Source organism: Tachypleus tridentatus, chromosome 5 (genome assembly GCF_004210375.1).
Source record: "Tachypleus tridentatus isolate NWPU-2018 chromosome 5, ASM421037v1, whole genome shotgun sequence".
Classification (NCBI taxonomy): Eukaryota; Metazoa; Arthropoda; class Merostomata; order Xiphosura; family Limulidae; genus Tachypleus; species Tachypleus tridentatus.
Genome location: NC_134829.1, coordinates 6,998,122 through 7,017,032, shown reverse-complemented (window position 1 = coordinate 7,017,032; position 18,911 = coordinate 6,998,122). Strand labels below are relative to the sequence as shown.

Here is an 18,911-nt window from a genome sequence, read left to right as displayed (position 1 = left end):
TACGGGTCTGAAAAGGGTGTATTTTCATCACATAGGTCACTGGTTAGGCAACATTTGGAGTATTATGTTCAGTCTTGGGCATGTTACCTTAAGAAAGACATGGAATTGTTAGAAAGTGTTCATGGAAGGCTTACAAGAGTGTTGTCTGGGATGGATGGATTGTCATGTGAGGAGAGGCTGGAATCTCAAATTGTTTCTCTGACTGAAGTGTTTAAGATTGTAAATAGAAGTAGTGGTGTTGATGCATCGTCCATTTTCCTAGTAAACAGTGAGGACAGTTAGGACTAATGTAAATAAATGTAGATTTTGACAGGAGTCATCTTCACTTAAAACAGTTTTATTTTACTAACATGGTGGTTAGCTTTTGGAAAAAGTTGCCCTCAGCTGTTATGGAAGCAGTAAATTAGAGAGAGCTAAATAAGTATATAAATAATAATGGCTGGCTCTAAGAGTTGTTGTTGTTTATTTATTGATAGCATTAATTTAGCTTATAGGATGAAACAGCTGAGATGGACCAGTATATTCTGTATTGTCCCAAAACATATTTAACTATGTTATTAACCCTTTTCATTGAGTTGAGTAAAATTCAGTCTGCTTGTAACCACAAATGTATTCATTATAGTAATACACTATGGTTTTTGTGTGCATATATTTACAAATTTTGTAGATTATTGGTAAACATTACAAGGTTTTCATACACAAAATGTCAGGTTTTTTAAGTGTTAAGGTTTTTAAATTCAAGACTTGCTCATAAAATTTATTTCTTTCAGAATGTTGATGGTTCAACATACAGAGAAATTTTTATTTTAGGATTCCAAATACTTTTATGCATAAGAAAGTTTTCAAAGTTCACATGACATCTTTATAACTTCCAGATATTGAGTTAGAATCTCTGTATGTATCTAGTAGATTTGACTGATCTTGTAACCACTATAAAATATGAAGAATAAATTATGATGTTTTTTTAATGACTACAAATTATAACATTATACATTTATTACATTAACCTTTCAGCCATGCCTGGCTAACACTGAAGAAGTTACAATGATGAGACATCTTACACTCATGTTTCCATATTTAAGCATGTAAAACTGATGTTTCAATTTTATACTTTGTCAAAGTTTTATACTTTGGCATTACAAATATCTCATTTTAACCAGTGCTATATTCAGCATCCCACATGACAACTGAAATCTGTATTTAGGTGTGTTAGTTTAATATTTACTTTTAGAATTAAGAAATTAATTAATGTATAATATTAATGTTTGAATTATAGTCTACAATTTGATTCCAAACTTACTGACATTAGTTCAATAATGTCTTAAATACAAGTGCAACAAAATGGCTTTTGATCACTATGGAAAGAGTGAACATCTGTTGTTATCATGAATTATTAACTTCTGTCATTATTATTGGTTTATAAAGTATCTTGTTATTGTAAGTACCATGAAATTGTTATACATAATTTTAATAAAATTGTATATCTTATTTTACTCATTCTTGTTAAAATTCTATTTCTGACTGAAACATTTCAAAGAAAATAGAATAATGTATGATATCTTTGATGTATGGTAATGTTGTCTCTTCTGTTGGCAGGAGCACATCAGTAGCAGCGATTCCAAATCTGAAGACTTCACTTCAGGATATAAAAGTAATTCCTCCTCTGAATTAGAAAACCACACGACTCTCATTGATTTTACTACAGAGGAATCTGCTTCCACAACTGTTAGAAAATTGGTAGGTCCTTAACATGCCACATCTATATGTTGTGTACCAACTCACTGTACATAGCAATTAACGTTTGTGTCTTCACTTTCCAGATGTCTCATAAAATGGTCAATTTTGCTATTTTTCACAATAAACTATTGTTGGTACACTCACCATTATATTATACAGTTTATTACTGTGTTCATACTTTTCATTCATAGTTGGTGTTACCAGTGTGTTATACAGTTAATTACCGTGTTCATACTTGTCATCTATAGTTGATGTTACCCATGTGTTATGCAGTTAATTACTGTGTTCATACTTGTCATTCATAGTTGGTGTTACCAGTGTGTTATACAGTTAATTACTGTGTTCATACTTGTCATCTATAGTTGATGTTGCCAGTGTGTTATGCAGTTGATTACTCTGTTTAAGCTCGTCGCCATAGTTGGTGTTACCTGTGTGTTATGCAGTTGATTACTCTGTTTATGTTCGTCGCCATAGTTGGTGTTGCCAATGTGTTATGCAGTTGATTACTCTGTTTATGTTCGTCGCCATAGTTGGTGTTGCCAATGTGTTATGCAGTTGATTACTCTGTTTATGCTCGTCGTCCATAGTTGGTGTTACCTGTGTTATGCAGTTGATTACTCTGTTTATGCTTGTCGTCCATAGTTGGTGTTACCTGTGTGTTATGCAGTTGATTTCTTTGTTGATGCTCATCATCCATAGTTGGTGTTGCCAATGTGTTATGCAGTTGATTACTCTGTTTATGCTCGTCGTCCATAGTTGGTGTTACCCATGTGTTATGCAGTTGATTACTCTGTTTATACTCGTCGTCCATAGTTGGTGTTGCCAATGTGTTATGCAGTTGATTACTCTGTTTATGCTCGTCGTCCATAGTTGGTGTTGCCAGTGTGTTATGCAGTTGATTACTCTGTTTATGCTCACGTCGTCCATAGTTGTTGTTACCTGTGTGTTATGCAGTTGATTACTGTGTTTATACTGTCGTCCATAGTTGGTGTTACCTGTGTGTTATGCAGTTGATTACTCTGTTTATGCTCGTCATCCATAGTTGGTGTTGCCAATGTGTTATGCAGTTGATTACTCTGTTTATACTTGTCGTCCATAGTTGGTGTTACCTGTGTGTTATGCAGTTGATTACTCTGTTTATACTCGTCGTCCATAGTTGGTGTTGCCAATGTGTTATGCAGTTGATTACTCTGTTTATGCTCGTCGTCCATAGTTGGTGTTACCTGTGTGTTATGCAGTTGATTACTCTGTTTATACTCGTCGTCCATAGTTGGTGTTGCCAATGTGTTATGCAGTTGATTACTCTGTTTATACTCGTCGTCCATAGTTGGTGTTACCTGTGTGTTATGCAGTTGATTACTCTGTTTATGCTCGTCGTCCATAGTTGGTGTTACCTGTGTGTTATGCAGTTGATTACTCTGTTTATACTCGTCGTCCATAGTTGGTGTTGCCAATGTGTTATGCAGTTGATTACTCTGTTTATACTCGTCGTCCATAGTTGGTGTTACCTGTGTGTTATGCAGTTGATTACTCTGTTTATGCTCGTCATCCATAGTTGGTGTTACCTGTGTGTTATGCAGTTAATTACTCTGTTTATACTCGTCGTCCATAGTTGGTGTTACCTGTGTGTTATGCAGTTGATTACTCTGTTTATGCTCGTCATCCATAGTTGGTGTTGCCAACGTGTTATGCAGTTGATTACTCTGTTTATGCTCGTCGTCAATAGTTGGTGTTACCTGTGTGTTATGCAGTTGATTACTCTGTTTATACTCGTCGTCCATAGTTGGTGTTGCCAATGTGTTATGCAGTTGATTACTCTGTTTATGTTCGTCGCCATAGTTGGTGTTGCCAATGTGTTATGCAGTTGATTACTATGTTTATGCTCGTCGTCCATAGTTGGTGTTACCTGTGTTATGCAGTTGATTACTCTGTTTATGCTTGTCGTCCATAGTTGGTGTTACCTGTGTGTTATGCAGTTGATTTCTTTGTTGATGCTCGTCGTCCATAGTTGGTGTTGCCCATGTGTTATGCAGTTGATTACTCTGTTTATGTTCGTCGCCATAGTTGGTGTTGCCAATGTGTTATGCAGTTGATTACTCTGTTTATGCTCGTCGTCCATAGTTGGTGTTACCTGTGTGTTATGCAGTTGATTTCTTTGTTGATGCTCATCATCCATAGTTGGTGTTGCCAATGTGTTATGCAGTTGATTACTCTGTTTATGCTCGTCGTCCATAGTTGGTGTTACCCATGTGTTATGCAGTTGATTACTCTGTTTATACTCGTCGTCCATAGTTGGTGTTGCCAATGTGTTATGCAGTTGATTACTCTGTTTATGCTCGTCGTCCATAGTTGGTGTTGCCAGTGTGTTATGCAGTTGATTACTCTGTTTATGCTCGTCGTCCATAGTTGTTGTTACCTGTGTGTTATGCAGTTGATTACTCTGTTTATACTCGTCGTCCATAGTTGGTGTTACCTGTGTGTTATGCAGTTGATTACTCTGTTTATGCTCGTCATCCATAGTTGGTGTTGCCAATGTGTTATGCAGTTGATTACTCTGTTTATACTCGTCGTCCATAGTTGGTGTTACCTGTGTGTTATGCAGTTGATTACTCTGTTTATACTCGTCGTCCATAGTTGGTGTTGCCAATGTGTTATGCAGTTGATTACTCTGTTTATGCTCGTCGTCCATAGTTGGTGTTACCTGTGTGTTATGCAGTTGATTACTCTGTTTATACTCGTCGTCCATAGTTGGTGTTGCCAATGTGTTATGCAGTTGATTACTCTGTTTATACTCGTCGTCCATAGTTGGTGTTACCTGTGTGTTATGCAGTTGATTACTCTGTTTATGCTCGTCGTCCATAGTTGGTGTTACCTGTGTGTTATGCAGTTGATTACTCTGTTTATACTGTCGTCCATAGTTGGTGTTGCCAATGTGTTATGCAGTTGATTACTCTGTTTATACTCGTCGTCCATAGTTGGTGTTACCTGTGTGTTATGCAGTTGATTACTCTGTTTATACTCGTCGTCCATAGTTGGTGTTACCTGTGTGTTATGCAGTTGATTACTCTGTTTATGCTCGTCGTCCATAGTTGGTGTTACCTGTGTGTTATGCAGTTGATTACTCTGTTTATACTCGTCGTCCATAGTTGGTGTTGCCTGTGTGTTATGCAGTTGATTACTCTGTTTATGCTCGTCATCCATAGTTGGTGTTGCCAGTGTATTACTTTATTATTCAAAAGGTTATATTCAAGTGGTTTAATGTATTATTATGGGTTATGCATCATATTGTAAAATTGTTCTTTTTACACTGTTTTACTGTTCTGATAAAATAGAAATATCCATACAACACTTTCAGGAATATGTTGTGACATTAGTTCTATATTAGCCTTATTGATAATATAAAACAGTGATATCTTACACAACTTAATAATTTGGAATATTTTATCTTACTTGTATAAGATCAAATAAACTCATTTTTATTTAAAGCTGGCATCTTTTTGAACCATTTTACTGCATAGTTTGGTTATATCTAAGTAAACATTTTATACACACTGCATGTCCAAGTTGGAGTTTACCACAGTTACCAAAAACGTCTGCCACTACTGCAGCATGGGGTAATATCCCCCTTTGCTTGAAACAATCACAAAATTTGCATGTGTACTGTCACATGTCTTCTGTGTTGTGAATATTTAGGCACCTCATTAAAAAAACTGCTTTGTAGGAACATGTGTAGATTCTGTATGAAAACAGTTTCTTTATATCCTGTTATCTAATTAACATATTTTCTAATGATTTTGACCTCTTGATGTCCTAGGTTTACCTTTGTTTATGCCATTTACTGGACATTACTTTCTCTAACTTTTCTCAATTGTTTGTTTAAATCCATTATTTTTCACTATCCAGTATAGTTTTTGAAGAATATTATCATGAGATATAGAAAACAGTTTCTTTCAACATTAAAATAGTAAAAGGGTCATATCCGTGTTTTTATTTTTGGTGGATAATATTCACCTTTCAAGAAACAGCTTGAAGACTAATTACCCAGTGAAAGAGTTAAGATGGTTGTTTTTAATAAAATCCATAAATATTAGTTAAGGGTGACTACAGTGAATGTATTTGTATTAATCCTATGAGTCGGGTAATTTGAAACAGCTGTAAACATTTAAAAAGCTAAAACCATGAAGTTTGTTTGATATTTTTTTTATCAAAATGTATTTTAGGGATTTGATGGAGATGTTGACCTGGATGACAGTTTCTCAAGGTAAGTGTAGTTTTTGAATCAATTTTGGACAAATTCATCAATTGTTTCAAATGTTAATAAAAACAGTGACTTCTGTGAACAACATGCTAAACACATTGCGTTATGAACAGGACTGACAGTTTTCCCACCTTCTGTTGCTTGGACTGTAATAATCCAAACCATCACAATTTCTCAGTGAGTGTGACCAAGTGGACTTCACTTACCAAATTTCAGGGTAATTCTTGAAGAAATATATAAAATATAACACTTCCAATTCTCATTAACTTTCCATTTTCTCTTCAACCAGAAGTATAGAAACCATATGAGAGAAAACCATATTTAACTTTTTTTTCCCAAACTGGGTACACTGGCAGATATTTTCAACCTACAACTAGGGTCTCATTTCATGTTAATATGAGCAAGTTATTCAAACCTCACATTTTATAAAAAATTTTGTTCACTTCTACATACAATTATCACATGTTCTATCAGTCAAGTGTTTTTATTACAGTTACACCCAAGGGTAAAAGTGGACCAGTTTTGTCATTCAGATTAAAGACAACTGATTTAGACCAGCAGAAGAGTAAGGTGAAAGGACGTGTAGAGATACGCAAGTATCGGTTAGGCCAAGCAAACTAGGTTATCAGTTTCTTGGAATTAAGGTGAAAGGACGTGTAGAGATATACGAGTATCGGTTAGGCCAAGCAAACTAGGTTATCAGTTTCTTGGAATTAAGGTGAAAGGACGTGTAGAGATACACGAGTATCGGTTAGGCCAAGCAAACTAGGTTATCAGTTTCTTGGAATTAAGGTGAAAGGACGTGTAGAGATATAAGAGTATCGGTTAGGCCAAGCAAACTAGGTTATCAGTTTCTTGGAATTAAGGTGAAAGGACGTGTAGAGATACACGAGTATTGGTTAGGCCAAGCAAACTGGGTTATCAGTTTCTAGGAATTAAGGTGAAAGGACGTGTAGAGATACACGAGTATCGGTTAGGCCAAGCAAACTAGGTTATCAGTTTCTTGGAATTAAGGTGAAAGGACGTGTAGAGATATACGAGTATCAGTTAGGCCAAGCAAACTACGTTATCAGTTTCTAGCTCAAGTTTTCAAAGAATCACTCAGGTAGATGTTATTACTCCTTATTCATTGCCAGATTTGCTAAATTTCATGAAATTATTCTGGTTACAGAGAGTTCAACATCGTATGATATTGACTTAACCAATTAGGAAACATAATAATGTTGTAACAGCTGTAACCAAGTGTGTGAGGGTGAAGATAAGAAACCATTAATCTAGATTCTATTATTATGAGGTTATTGACACTGTTTTAGTGAGGAAAAACTGCTACCATATATTTAAAGAACCTGATTGGTTCTGTAAGGTAAAGTTTTATTTTGAATAAGAGGGTTGTGATCCTGCTACTGTTGAAAGTTACTGTCTTGCTCACTGTGAGTTGTTAGTATGTATTGACAAAGAGTCCCAGTGTCTAATCCAAAACACCTTGGGTGTCAATGAATGATGCAGCTGATTTAAAGTAATGAAATCAGAATGGGAGCTACACTTGTATCAGTGATAACAATCTTACATCACTTAGCTAGGTTGGATATTTAGTTTTACTCACCGTCGTACTGTATGTTAAACAAAATCCTCAGCCTGGCTAACTCATGAATAAACATTTATTGGAAACTCATTATCTGTGTTATAAGTGTAGCTACCAGTTTGGCCACCAATGTTGAGTTTATTCCTTTTAAAGTTCACACTTTACGTTTTTGGCCACACGTGTTTTTGATTAGCCAACAGTATATTAAATAGCTCTTAGGGAAGCATGGGTCCCAGAACATTATAAATATCAAACTGTACACAGCCGACAAGTAGTTTTTAAACAAATATAATAGCAAAAATAATTGTTATTACTTCTATAGTTGGAATAATTGAAATAGTAATAATCAGAAAGTGTAATAAAGTTAATTATATCATAAGATTTAAATAAACTAGTAAAGTATTTTTAAAAATTGTTTTAAAAATACAGCTGTTAGTTCTTAAAGTCAGTGGCATGTACAAGTTTTCTGTAAATAGTTTTTAACATTACTACATGTCTCAACATGTTTTCTCTGTCTTAAATTTTTTAAAATTAATTTATGTATTTTCTCTAGATTGGCAGAATCACGCACACATCCAATGTTTTCAACAAACTTTAAACCTGAAGAAATTATCAAACTTACTAATTTTGTACAGAATGCAGAAAAGTCTTCAGAGAAAGAATGTTTTCTGAATGATCATAGTGATGAACTCCTCAGTCTGTAATACCTGTTGTTGAATCGTGTGCTTGACACGGTAATGTAAGCCAGGGGTGATCTCATCCACTAGGTGGTCTAAAATCGCTGTAAAAACTACAGTTGAACCACAAGGATTAAACTGTATCCTACAACAGTTACCACCAGAATGTTTTCATACTCAACCTGTTAAGAAGTTGTTACTATATATTTTTCTGCCTAGAAAGACTTATTTATATATATTAGATGAACTAACCAGGTTTTCCATTTTCACAGACTTATCACTGTTAACTACACTAGTTTTTTTTTTAGTTTTTTTTACATTGTTTCTGTTGTTGCACCTCTGGTCTGTTTCCATGGAATGGTTTTAATCACGTGGCCTTCATGAAAGTTGGATTTATTCAAAGAAGTAATATAGACAGTAAATGTACTTACCCTGGTGCTCATGTACATTGTCTTTCCTGAGTTGTTAATAAATGTGCAATATTGTGTAAATAAGGCTTACTGTGTTCACCATTCCACACACCAGTATAGACCGTTAAAAATAGGCTTACGTTTGGTTTGTACTCATGTACAACTCTGTCACCTTTAACACACAAATGTCTGCATAAAGTTGTCCATCAGTAATTTCTAAAGTTTTCAGTTCCTTACAGTATCAAGTTTCTCATTGTGAGAGGTTAGTATTAATGATACAGTTCACTTACCTTTATAAAAACATACTGTAAGGTCACCTCACTCTTTCCATGTACATTTTATAGAATAATTAGATACGAGAACCAGACTTGGGATTTTATATCAAAACTGTACCTCAGTTTAACAACAGTTTTAAATTCTGTTTATCTATGTTGTACAAGTATATTGAAATTTTCTAGATCTGTTTAACAGTATTTCTCTGTTCAACAACTACATCAGTCCAGTTCCTTTAAAGATATTTTTGTTTAACATCTTCAATCCAATTACAGTATTGCTGTATTCTTTAACAACTATATCATCTGTGTTACTGTAACTGGATAATCTAGTTTGATATAACAATATTTGTATTTTGTTCAGCAACTGTTTCATCTGTGTTATTGTAACTGGATCATCTAGAACATGATTTAAACAATCAGTGTCATTTGTGGCCTGTACTGAAACAAGAAGGGCCTGATGAGGTATCACAACATTTAATTTTTCTGCGAAGTAAAATAATTGTCCTTAAGAGAAAAAACTCTTTACACTGTGAACATCTTTATTTTCACAAATTAAAACAATGGTCAATCTGTATTATTCACTAAAGTTATAGAAAATTCTCAAGTGTATGGTCTGTATTGCACAAGCTCAAATGTCTAGAAACTTTCTTCACGTTTATAAACGTAACCAACGCCATACGTTAAGAGACAGCATATATTATTGGTTTGTTATAGTTGGTATGCTGTAAATATCAAAACTTGTAACTGCAATTGATGCTTATTAATATAAAACTTCAGATATTTGATCAGGAACGTTTATAAATTTTGATAATTTGAAGTCGCTTAACTTCAGTGCATTAACACTGGACACGAAGATGTTATATACCTTAAATTGTAAAAAACTCGCATGTGATCAGCGAAGAACTAGCTAGCTCCCCATTAAGTGAATTGTACCTATTTCATCTAAAAATTAATTTGTGAAACCTCAATAGGATATCAAGTACGTTCCCGGATCAGATAGAAGCCTCAATATTGTTTGTAGGTTTCTAAAACATTTGTAAGTAAATCATTATTTGTAATAACTATTATTAATTGTATTATTATTTTTATATTAAATTTACTTGTGTTACAAAGAAACTTCTGTGTATCAATCTTGTTGGCAAATATAAATAATTTGATCACATGTCGACATTTTATCCATGGTGAATATTTACTGAACTGTGATGATAAAGAGGAAATTATTAATTTTAATATCAGAAACGTAATGTTCGTGGATATCTCATTTAGTAAGGTGTATTAATAAATAACAATTTCACATATGTAATGAAGATTTTCTGAACACCAGATGTCATTCCAGTTCATGTTGTAATTTACCCACATATGGGCACAGTCTCCATCAGTTCTCGGCTCCCCTGTGTGCCAGGAAGTAAATCCATTTTCATACTGCCATACACCATTTACTTTATGGACATCAACCCACGTGTTGGAAGCAGGCGAAATCAAAGTCTTAAGAAAGTTGTGGGTAGCAAAATCTGGAACTCGAGCTAAACGGGCGCCATCTAGAGCACAGGCAGAAACGGCCTGTGACTCAGTTTTACTGACTCGATAGTGCTTGAAGAAGGAACCACCATAAAACGAATATCCTGCTGGAGCTATGGAAACACAAAAGAACTTTTGGTCTATTTACACAACACTTTGTGTGTCATCAGGTAAATGTATCATAATATGGACTGTATTAAACACCTTTACAAGACCAGTATAAATCAAATAATTAACATCAGGAGAAGGTGAATATTAATTTAAAATTAATGATTAACTGGGAACTATGTTAACAGTTGATAAATAAATACATATCAAAACAATAAAGTATCCATTACTGACTGATTTAAATAGGTGTTTCTCTTACGTGTATCCTGCAGATTCAGTCATACATAAGTTTGAAATACAAAAAGAGAAACCGTATTTAAGTTTCACTTACGTGTCTCACATCTCCTTCCTGTGAACCCAACCAGACAATTGCAGCTGTTCAAACCCGCAGAGTTGTTCTGGCAGGTACCTCCATTAGTACATAAATCCTCTTCACAGCCAAACTTCAACATAATAAGAATCCTCAAGAACTGTCAACAACTGAGTGTTTACTAATACTGTTATATTCACCAAACTTTAACAAAACAAGAACCGTTGAGTGTTTGCAAGTACTGTGTCACATCCACCAAACTTTAACAAAACAAGAATAGTCAACACTAGAGTGTTTCCTAGTACTGTGTTACATTCACCAAAACGTTAACAAAATTACAACCATCAACCATTTAGTGTTTACTAGTACTGTATTACATTCACCAAACATTACAAAAATAAGAACCATCAACACTAATGTTTACTAGTACTGTGTTACTTTTATCAAACTTAAAGAAATAAGAACTGTCAACAACTGAATGTTTACTAGTACTGTGTCACATCCACCAAACTTTAACAAAACAAGAACAGTCGACAGTTGAATGTTTACTAGTACTGTATTACATTAAACAAACTTTAACAAAACAAGAACAGTCGACAGTTGAATATTTACTAGTACTGTGTTACATTACACAAACTTTAACAAAACAAGAACAGTCAACAGTTAAGTGTTTATTAGTATTGTGTTACATTAAACAAACTTTACAAAACAAGAACCGTCAACCTTTGAGTGTTTACTGGTGCTGTATTACATTCACTAAACTTTAATAAAACTAGAATCGTCAACAATTCGGTGTTTACTAGTACTGTGTCACATTTAACAAAACAGAAACCGTCAACAATGAAGAGTTTACTAGTATCCTGTTACATTCAACAAACTAACAAAAGAACAATCAACAATTGAGTGTTTACTAGTAATGTGTTGCATTCAACAAAACAAGAATCGTAAACAATTAAGTGTTTACTAGTACTGTGTTACATTAAACAAACTTTAACGAAACAATAACCAACAACAATTGAGTGTTACTAATATTGTTACATTCACCAAACTTTAACAAAACAAGAACAGTCAACAATTGAATGTTTATTAGTACTATAAATAATTACAGATCCGTGTGTAGGTAAAAACACTAGCTATAAATAAACACAGTTCAGTATGTAAGTAGAAAGTCTAGCTATAAATAAACACATTTCAGTGTATAAATAGAAACACTAGCTATAAATATACACAATTCAGTGTGTAAGTATAAAAACTAGTTATAAATAAACACTGTTCCATGTGGAAGTTTAAACACTAGCTATAAATAAACACAGTTTAGTGTGTAAGTGTAAACTTTAGCTTTAAGTAAACATTCTTCATTATTTATCGACAATGAAAAAATTCATGTTGCTTTACTTCTGTACAAACGTTTAACTACCAGAACTCGTTACACATCACTAGTCGATAACGATGGGATTTCTATTTTCCTGTACGAACAACTAATAATTAGAGTAGAACTAAAGTTGTAAAAATACAAGAGCTTCAGTTGTACAGGTACTATAGCAACAGTTGTAAAAATACTAGAGCTTCAGTTGTGAAGAGACGAGATCTACAATTTTAAAGAGACTAGAGCTACAGTTGTAAAGTTACTAGAATTAGATATGTATAGATAATAGAGATACAGTTGTAAACAGACCACAGCTAGAATTTTAAAGAAATTTCAGGTAGAGTTGTAAAGATACTAAAAACACAATTGTAAAGATACTAGAGCTACAGTTGTAAACAGACAAGGGCTAGAGTTGTAAAGAAACTAGAGCTACAGTAGTAAAGAAACAAGAGCTGGTGTAATGAAACTTGTGCTTGAGTTTTAAAGAGACTTGAACTAGAGTTTTAAAGATACTAGAAGTACAGTTGTAAAGATAAAAGAGCTACAATAGTAAAGATACTCCAGCTTCAGTAGTAAAGATTATAGAGCTACAGTTCTAAAGATGCAATAGTTTCAGTTGTAAAGAGACTAGAACAATCGTTGTAAAGGTAATAGAATTACAGTGGTAAAGATATTAGAGCTTCAGTTTTAAAGAGACTAGGGCTAGAGTTGTAAAGAAACTAGAATTATAGTTGTAAAGATGCTAGAGCTACAGTAGTAAAGTGACTAGAGCTATAGTAGTTTAAAGTCTAGAGCAACAGTTCTAAAGCTGGTAGTGCTTTAGTTGTAAAGAGACTAGAGGAAGAGTTGTAAAGATAATAGAATTACAGTTGTTACGATGTTAGAGCAACGGTTGTAAAGAGACTAGAGGAAGAGTTGTAAAGATAATAGAATTACAGTTGTTACGATGTTAGAGCAACGGTTGTAAAGATAATAGAATTACAGTTGTTACGATGTTAGAGCAACGGTTGTAAAGATGCTAGAGGAAGAGTTGTAAAGATAATAGAATTACAGTTGTAAAGATGCTAGAGGAAGAGTTGTAAAGATAATAGAATTTCAGTTGTAAAGAAAATAGAGCTGGAGTTGTAAAGAGGCTAGAGCTGGAGTTGTAAAGAAACTTGAGCTGGAGTTGTAAAGAAACTTGAGCTTGAGTTGTAAATAGACTAGAGCTGGAGTTGTAAAGAAACTTGAGCTGGAGTTGTAGATAAACTAGAGCTGGAGTTGTAAAGAAACTTGAGCTGGAGTTGTAAAGAAACTTCAGCTTGAGTTGTAGAGACTAGAGCTAGAGTTGTATAGAGACTAATGCTAAATTAGTAAAGATACTAGAATTACAGATGTAAAGATTCAAGAGCTACAGTTGTAAAGAGGCTTGTGCCACAGTTGATATTTACCTTCTTCGCCCACACACTGTATTCTGCATTCGTCACAAGAAGGTCTTCTGATATGATTTGTAGAAGCTGACAGCTGTCATACGTTTTGCTATAGGTTAGCCCTTGGCACTGGTCATTGTTCAAGCAAAGACCACTACACTGAGAAAGACTGGACACTTTATATTGTCCTTCAAGATGACCACTTGTAGCTTTTTTTGAATGACCAAATTTTACGAAGTGTCGGACATGTAAGCTCTGTGAACTGAAAGTTAGATGCAGTAACAAAAGACAAACAGTACTGCGGAAGAACATTGTTTCTTGTGTGTTTGAATGACAAGCATAGGTCTCAGTATCAGAAAACGTGCCTGAAACTGCAAGTGAAAACATCCAGATGTGGAGTCACTCATTAATAATGAATAAGCCAGTTACCGATACCAAGATATCACATTAATTATTAGTAAATGAGCAAGATGTGATTAATTACCTCGGCCTGCGAATTTATTCTTCATCAAATAATAACGGTTTGTTTTGTTTCTTTTGAATTTCACTCAAAGCTACTCGAGGGCTATCTTTGCTAGCCGTCCGTAATTTAGCAGTGTAAGACTAGAGGGAAGGCAGCTAGTCATCACACCCACCGCCAACTCTTGGACTACTCTTTTACCAACAAATAGTGGGATTGACCGTCACATTATAACGCCCCCACGGCTGAAAGGGGCGAGCATGTTTGACACGACGGGGATGCAAACCTCAGATTACGACTCGCACGCCTTAACACGCTTGGTCATTTCAGGCCACCTCCATAATTCATCTTTGAAGAACTCTAGCGTTCACTTCTATCTGTCACAAAATGATTTTTTATGAATCTGGAAGAAAACTCTAACACAGATAAAATAGTTTGTTTATATTACAATAAATATTTATTTTTATAATTATGCTTGTTGACAAACATACAAACAAAAGAAAATGACAGAATGTCATCATTCATTCTGGTTTTTGTCGTATCTACGTCTTTAGTGTCAAAACTGTGTGTTATGGTCTTTCTCTTACCATTGTGTCTGGAGCACCTCATTTCAATGACCAGCTGTCATGCTGGACATTTCATTCCCTGCTATCATTTCTCCTTGTTATTTGCTGACGAAATTTTCAGGTAAATAATAAGTTTTCATGCTCCTATCACAACCCAACTTTTGGAATTTATAAACACGTTATCATAAGTTTCGTTATAGCCATATTTTTAACAGTGTTTTCATAAGTTTGGTTTATAACCATATTTTCACAGCGTTTCATAAGTTTGGCTTGTACCCATGTTTTTTGCAGTGTTTTCATAAGTTTGGTTATAACCATGTTTTCACAGTGTTTTATAAGTTTGGTTTATAACCATGTTTTCACAGTGTTTCATAAGTTTGGCTTGTACCCATGTTTTTGGCAGTGTTTTCATAAGTTTGGTTTATAACCATATTTTTACAGCGTTTCATAAGTTTGGCTTGTACCCATGTTTTTGACAGTGTTTTCATAAGTTTGATTTATAACCATATTTTCACAGCGTTTCATAAGTTTGGCTTGTACCCATGTTTTTGACAGTGTTTTCATAAGTTTGGTTTAACAGTTAAAACCATCTGTTCTTACGATAGAGTCATGGGGAGTTATCACACAGTTAAAACCTTCTATTCTCACAATAGAGTCACGGGTTTTGTTTCACTGTTTCCCCTGTATCTATTGTTCTTGATTATATAAAAGTTCCTTTGTTTTGAATTTCGTGAAAATCTAAACAATGATTATCTGCCCTAGTAATTTTGAGTTCAGTAATCAGTGTAATAAGAAGCTGGTCACTACTCTTCACCCCTTACTCTTGGGCCACTCTTTTAACCAACAGATAGTGAGATTGACTGTCATATCATAACGTCCCCATGGCTGAAAGGTTGAAAGTTTTAGTGTGACAGAGATTCGAACCTGCGACTTTCATACATCGCGTAGCCATGCTTAGCCATTTGATATGAAATAAAATATTCTTGATCTACATAGGTGACAAATGATTGGACATGCCGACATCTGGCAAATTTCACTAAGGTATCTATCACACCCAGAAGTTGTTCAATATATTTTTTAATATTCTATATCTTTTAATAATCAAAAAGTAATTTAGATTTCATATTTTTAGACATGCAATACCCTCATTAAGTAGACAGTGATGAAGAAGGTTTGTGTTTTTTCGTGACTTATTCATCTGGTCGGAGTTTATGAGTTTAGTTACTCCAGAAATAGAAATTACTAACCTAAAGGCGTGTCTAGCTTTATTTACGTACGTCAGATGTCGCTTGATTGCTACAAAACATGAAAGCATAAAAAAATATCGGTTAATGTATAAACACAGTCGAAAATGTTTGATGTTTACACCAATAATATACAGAGCGTTGGATACACATGTATATTGTTGGATAAACATGTATAATGCGCTTGTATATAGCAACCTGTGAATTCTGGAGCTGGATCAGTCAATTTTGAATTTGTTCAAGGCCACAAAATATTCCCTTTAATGTGAATGAGTTATAGGAGTGGCAGTCAGTCCATTGACATGTAGGATGCCGCTGCATGCAAGAACTTTAAGAAAAGGGACGGCGGCGGATACTCTTAGTAAATTTCCTTTAAATACCAGTAGACATAGTACATTTTATTGTCACATGGAGAAGTCTGAAGTGTATAAGGCATAATTAAAGATATAGCTGATATAAGATATATCTAAAGATATGATAGACACGTGGTATAATACAATTAAAGGTATGATTAACATGATGTATTATTGAAGATGTGATTGACATAAGGTATAGCTAAAAATATAATTCACATAAGGTATAATTAAATATGTTACTGACATAAAGTGTAATTATAGATCTGATTGACATAAAGTATAATTAAAAATATGATTACCATAATGTTAATTAAAGATATGATTTACGTAAGATATAATTAAAGATTTGATTGACATAAGGTTAATTAAAGATATGACTGACATTAGGTATACTTGAAGACATGATTGATTTAAGGTATAATTAAAGACATAGATGACCTAAAGTATAATTGAACATATGATTGGTATAAGGTATAGTTAAAGATATGATCCACATGATGTATACTTAAAGATATCATTGCCATAAGATATAATTATATATATGATTGACATAAGTATATATACCCCCACTAGTACAGCCATAAGTCTACGGATTTACAACGTTACAATTCCCCTAATGTAGATAACCTAATGTGGCTTTGCTAAGAGAAAACACACCAACACACACACAGACATAAGGTATAATTAAAGATATGATTGACATAAGATATAAATTTATAAGCAAGTGACATTCGTCAGCATTCCTTAAAAACATGTTAATACTAGAAAAATATAATATAGACAATTTGGCAAAAACTTGAATTTTTAATGTAATAAGCAAAACAAAAAGTTTGGTATTTTCAGGTAATATTAATTTTTGCACGAGTGTTATACAAATCCATTGTTAATTGCTGGATCGACCAGAAACTTCGACCGTGATATGAATTTGTTGTCTTCACTAAATCTTCTGTGTGAAAAACAAAGTTGATTCAGTTGTTGTTATAACTGAGCATAAAAACGTGTGTACTTGAACTAAGAAGTTATAACTGAGCATAAAAACGTGTGTACTTGAACTAAGAAGTTATAACTGAGCATAAAAACGTGTGTACTTGAACTAAGAAGTTATAACTGAGCATCAAAACGCGTGTACTTGAACTAAGAAGTTATGTTAGTCCAACTAACAATGACAAATTACAACACCCATTACAAGTAACAACAACAAATTACAACATTCATTACAAGTAACAACAACAAATTACAACGTCCAGTCCAACTAACAATAACAAATTACAAAGTCCAATCCAAGTAACAACAACAAATTACAACATCCATTACAAGTAACAACAACAAATTACAACGTCCAGTCCAACTAACAATGACAAATTACAACGTCCAGTTCAAGTAACAACAACAAATTACAACATCCAGTCCACCTCCAATAACAAGCCCCCCAGTGGCTCAGCGGTATGTCTGTGGACTTACAACGCTAAAATCCGGGTTTCGATAACCGTGGTGGGCAGAGCACAGATAGCCCATTGTGTAGCTTTGTGCTTAATTCAAAACAACAACAACCACAATAACAAATTACTTTATTTTGTCCTTTTACAACAAGCTTGAACTCTCGTACACTGCCGTAGTCTTACGTTAATTAACGATAAATCAAGTAGTCTTACGTTAACTAACGGTAAATCAAGTAGTCTTACGTTACAAAAGACGTTAACTAACAGTAAATCAAGTAGTCTTACGTTACAAAAGACGTTAACTAACGGTAAATCAAGTAGTCTTACGTTACAAAAGACGTTAACTAACAGTAAATCAAGTAGTCTTACGTTACAAAAGACGTTAACTAACGGTAAATCAAGTAGTCTTACGTTACAAAAGACGTTAACTAACGGTAAGTCAAGTAGTCTTACGTTACAAAAGACGTTACCTGACAGTAAATCAAGTAGTCTTACGTTACAAAAGACGTTAACTAACGGTAAGTCAAGTAGTCTTACGTTACAAAAGACGTTACCTGACAGTAAATCAAGTAGTCTTACGTTACAAAAGACGTTACCTGACAGTAAATCAAGTAGTCTTACGTTACAAAAGACGTTAACTAACGGTAAATCAAGTCAACTTATTTGTATAAAGTAATCGCGAGAGCACTGACTGATTCAATCTCTACCTTAAAATAAAACATCTCCACTTCACAACTATCTCGTACGGTTAGTATGATCACCTATAGTATTCCTAGTATGACAGATGTACTAACCTCCACCGTACTATGATCATAGTACGTCTAGTATGATCAGATGTCCCGACCTCCACCTATAGTATTCCTAGTATGACAGATGTACTAACTTCCACCCATAGTACGTCTAGTATGATCAGATGTACCGACCTATAGTATACCAGATGTCCCGACCCCCACCCGTAATACGCCTGATATGACAGGTGTCCTGACTTCCTCCACCCATAGTACGTCTAGTATGATCAGATTTACCGACCTATAGTATACCTAGTATTACCAGATGTCCCGACCCCCACCCGTAATACGCCTGATATGACAGGTGTCCTGACTTCCTCCCCACATAGTATTCCTAGTATGACAGATGTACCGACCTATAGTATGACCAGATGTCCCGACCTCCACCCATAGTACGTCTAGTATGAT

General features: G+C 34.3%; 2 protein-coding genes across 3 annotated transcripts in view; one reads left to right on the top strand and one right to left on the bottom strand.

Annotated features, from left to right (window-relative positions):
- LOC143250430 (low density lipoprotein receptor adapter protein 1-B-like) overlaps positions 1-10,055 on the top strand; it is a 35,868-nt gene extending 25,813 nt beyond the window's left edge. The window contains exons 5-7 of the mRNA XM_076500908.1: positions 1,597-1,737; positions 5,958-5,998; positions 8,131-10,055. Coding sequence (XP_076357023.1) covers positions 1,597-1,737; positions 5,958-5,998; positions 8,131-8,281 — 333 coding nt within the window. The 3' untranslated portion in view covers positions 8,282-10,055. The remainder of the gene's footprint in view (positions 1-1,596; positions 1,738-5,957; positions 5,999-8,130) is intronic.
- LOC143250431 (brevican core protein-like) lies at positions 8,548-13,976 on the bottom strand. 2 transcript variants are annotated; one of them, XM_076500909.1, is made up of 3 exons: positions 13,672-13,976; positions 10,897-11,035; positions 8,548-10,570 (listed from the first exon to the last, which is right to left on the bottom strand). In XM_076500909.1, the coding sequence occupies exons 1-3, from the start codon at positions 13,960-13,962 to the stop codon at positions 10,215-10,217; spliced, it is 786 nt and encodes a 261-aa protein (XP_076357024.1). In that variant the 5' UTR covers positions 13,963-13,976; the 3' UTR covers positions 8,548-10,214. The 2 variants fall into 2 exon arrangements, with proteins under 2 accessions (XP_076357024.1, XP_076357025.1); XM_076500910.1 differs by having other exon boundaries at positions 10,897-11,008.
- Positions 13,977-18,911: the final 4,935 nt, after the last annotated feature.

Excerpts from the sequence above, each read along its gene's own strand:
- LOC143250431 (XM_076500909.1), bottom strand. The coding sequence starts at position 13,962 with ATGTTCTTCCGCAGTACTGTTTGTCTTTTGTTACTGCATCTAACTTTC. Across the intron at positions 11,036-13,671 it reads ACAGTGTGTGGGCGAAGAAG|TTCTTGAGGATTCTTATTAT; the intron begins GTAAATATCAAC and ends AGTTGTTGACAG. Across the intron at positions 10,571-10,896 it reads AGGAAGGAGATGTGAGACAC|CTCCAGCAGGATATTCGTTT; the intron begins GTAAGTGAAACT and ends GTGTTTCCATAG.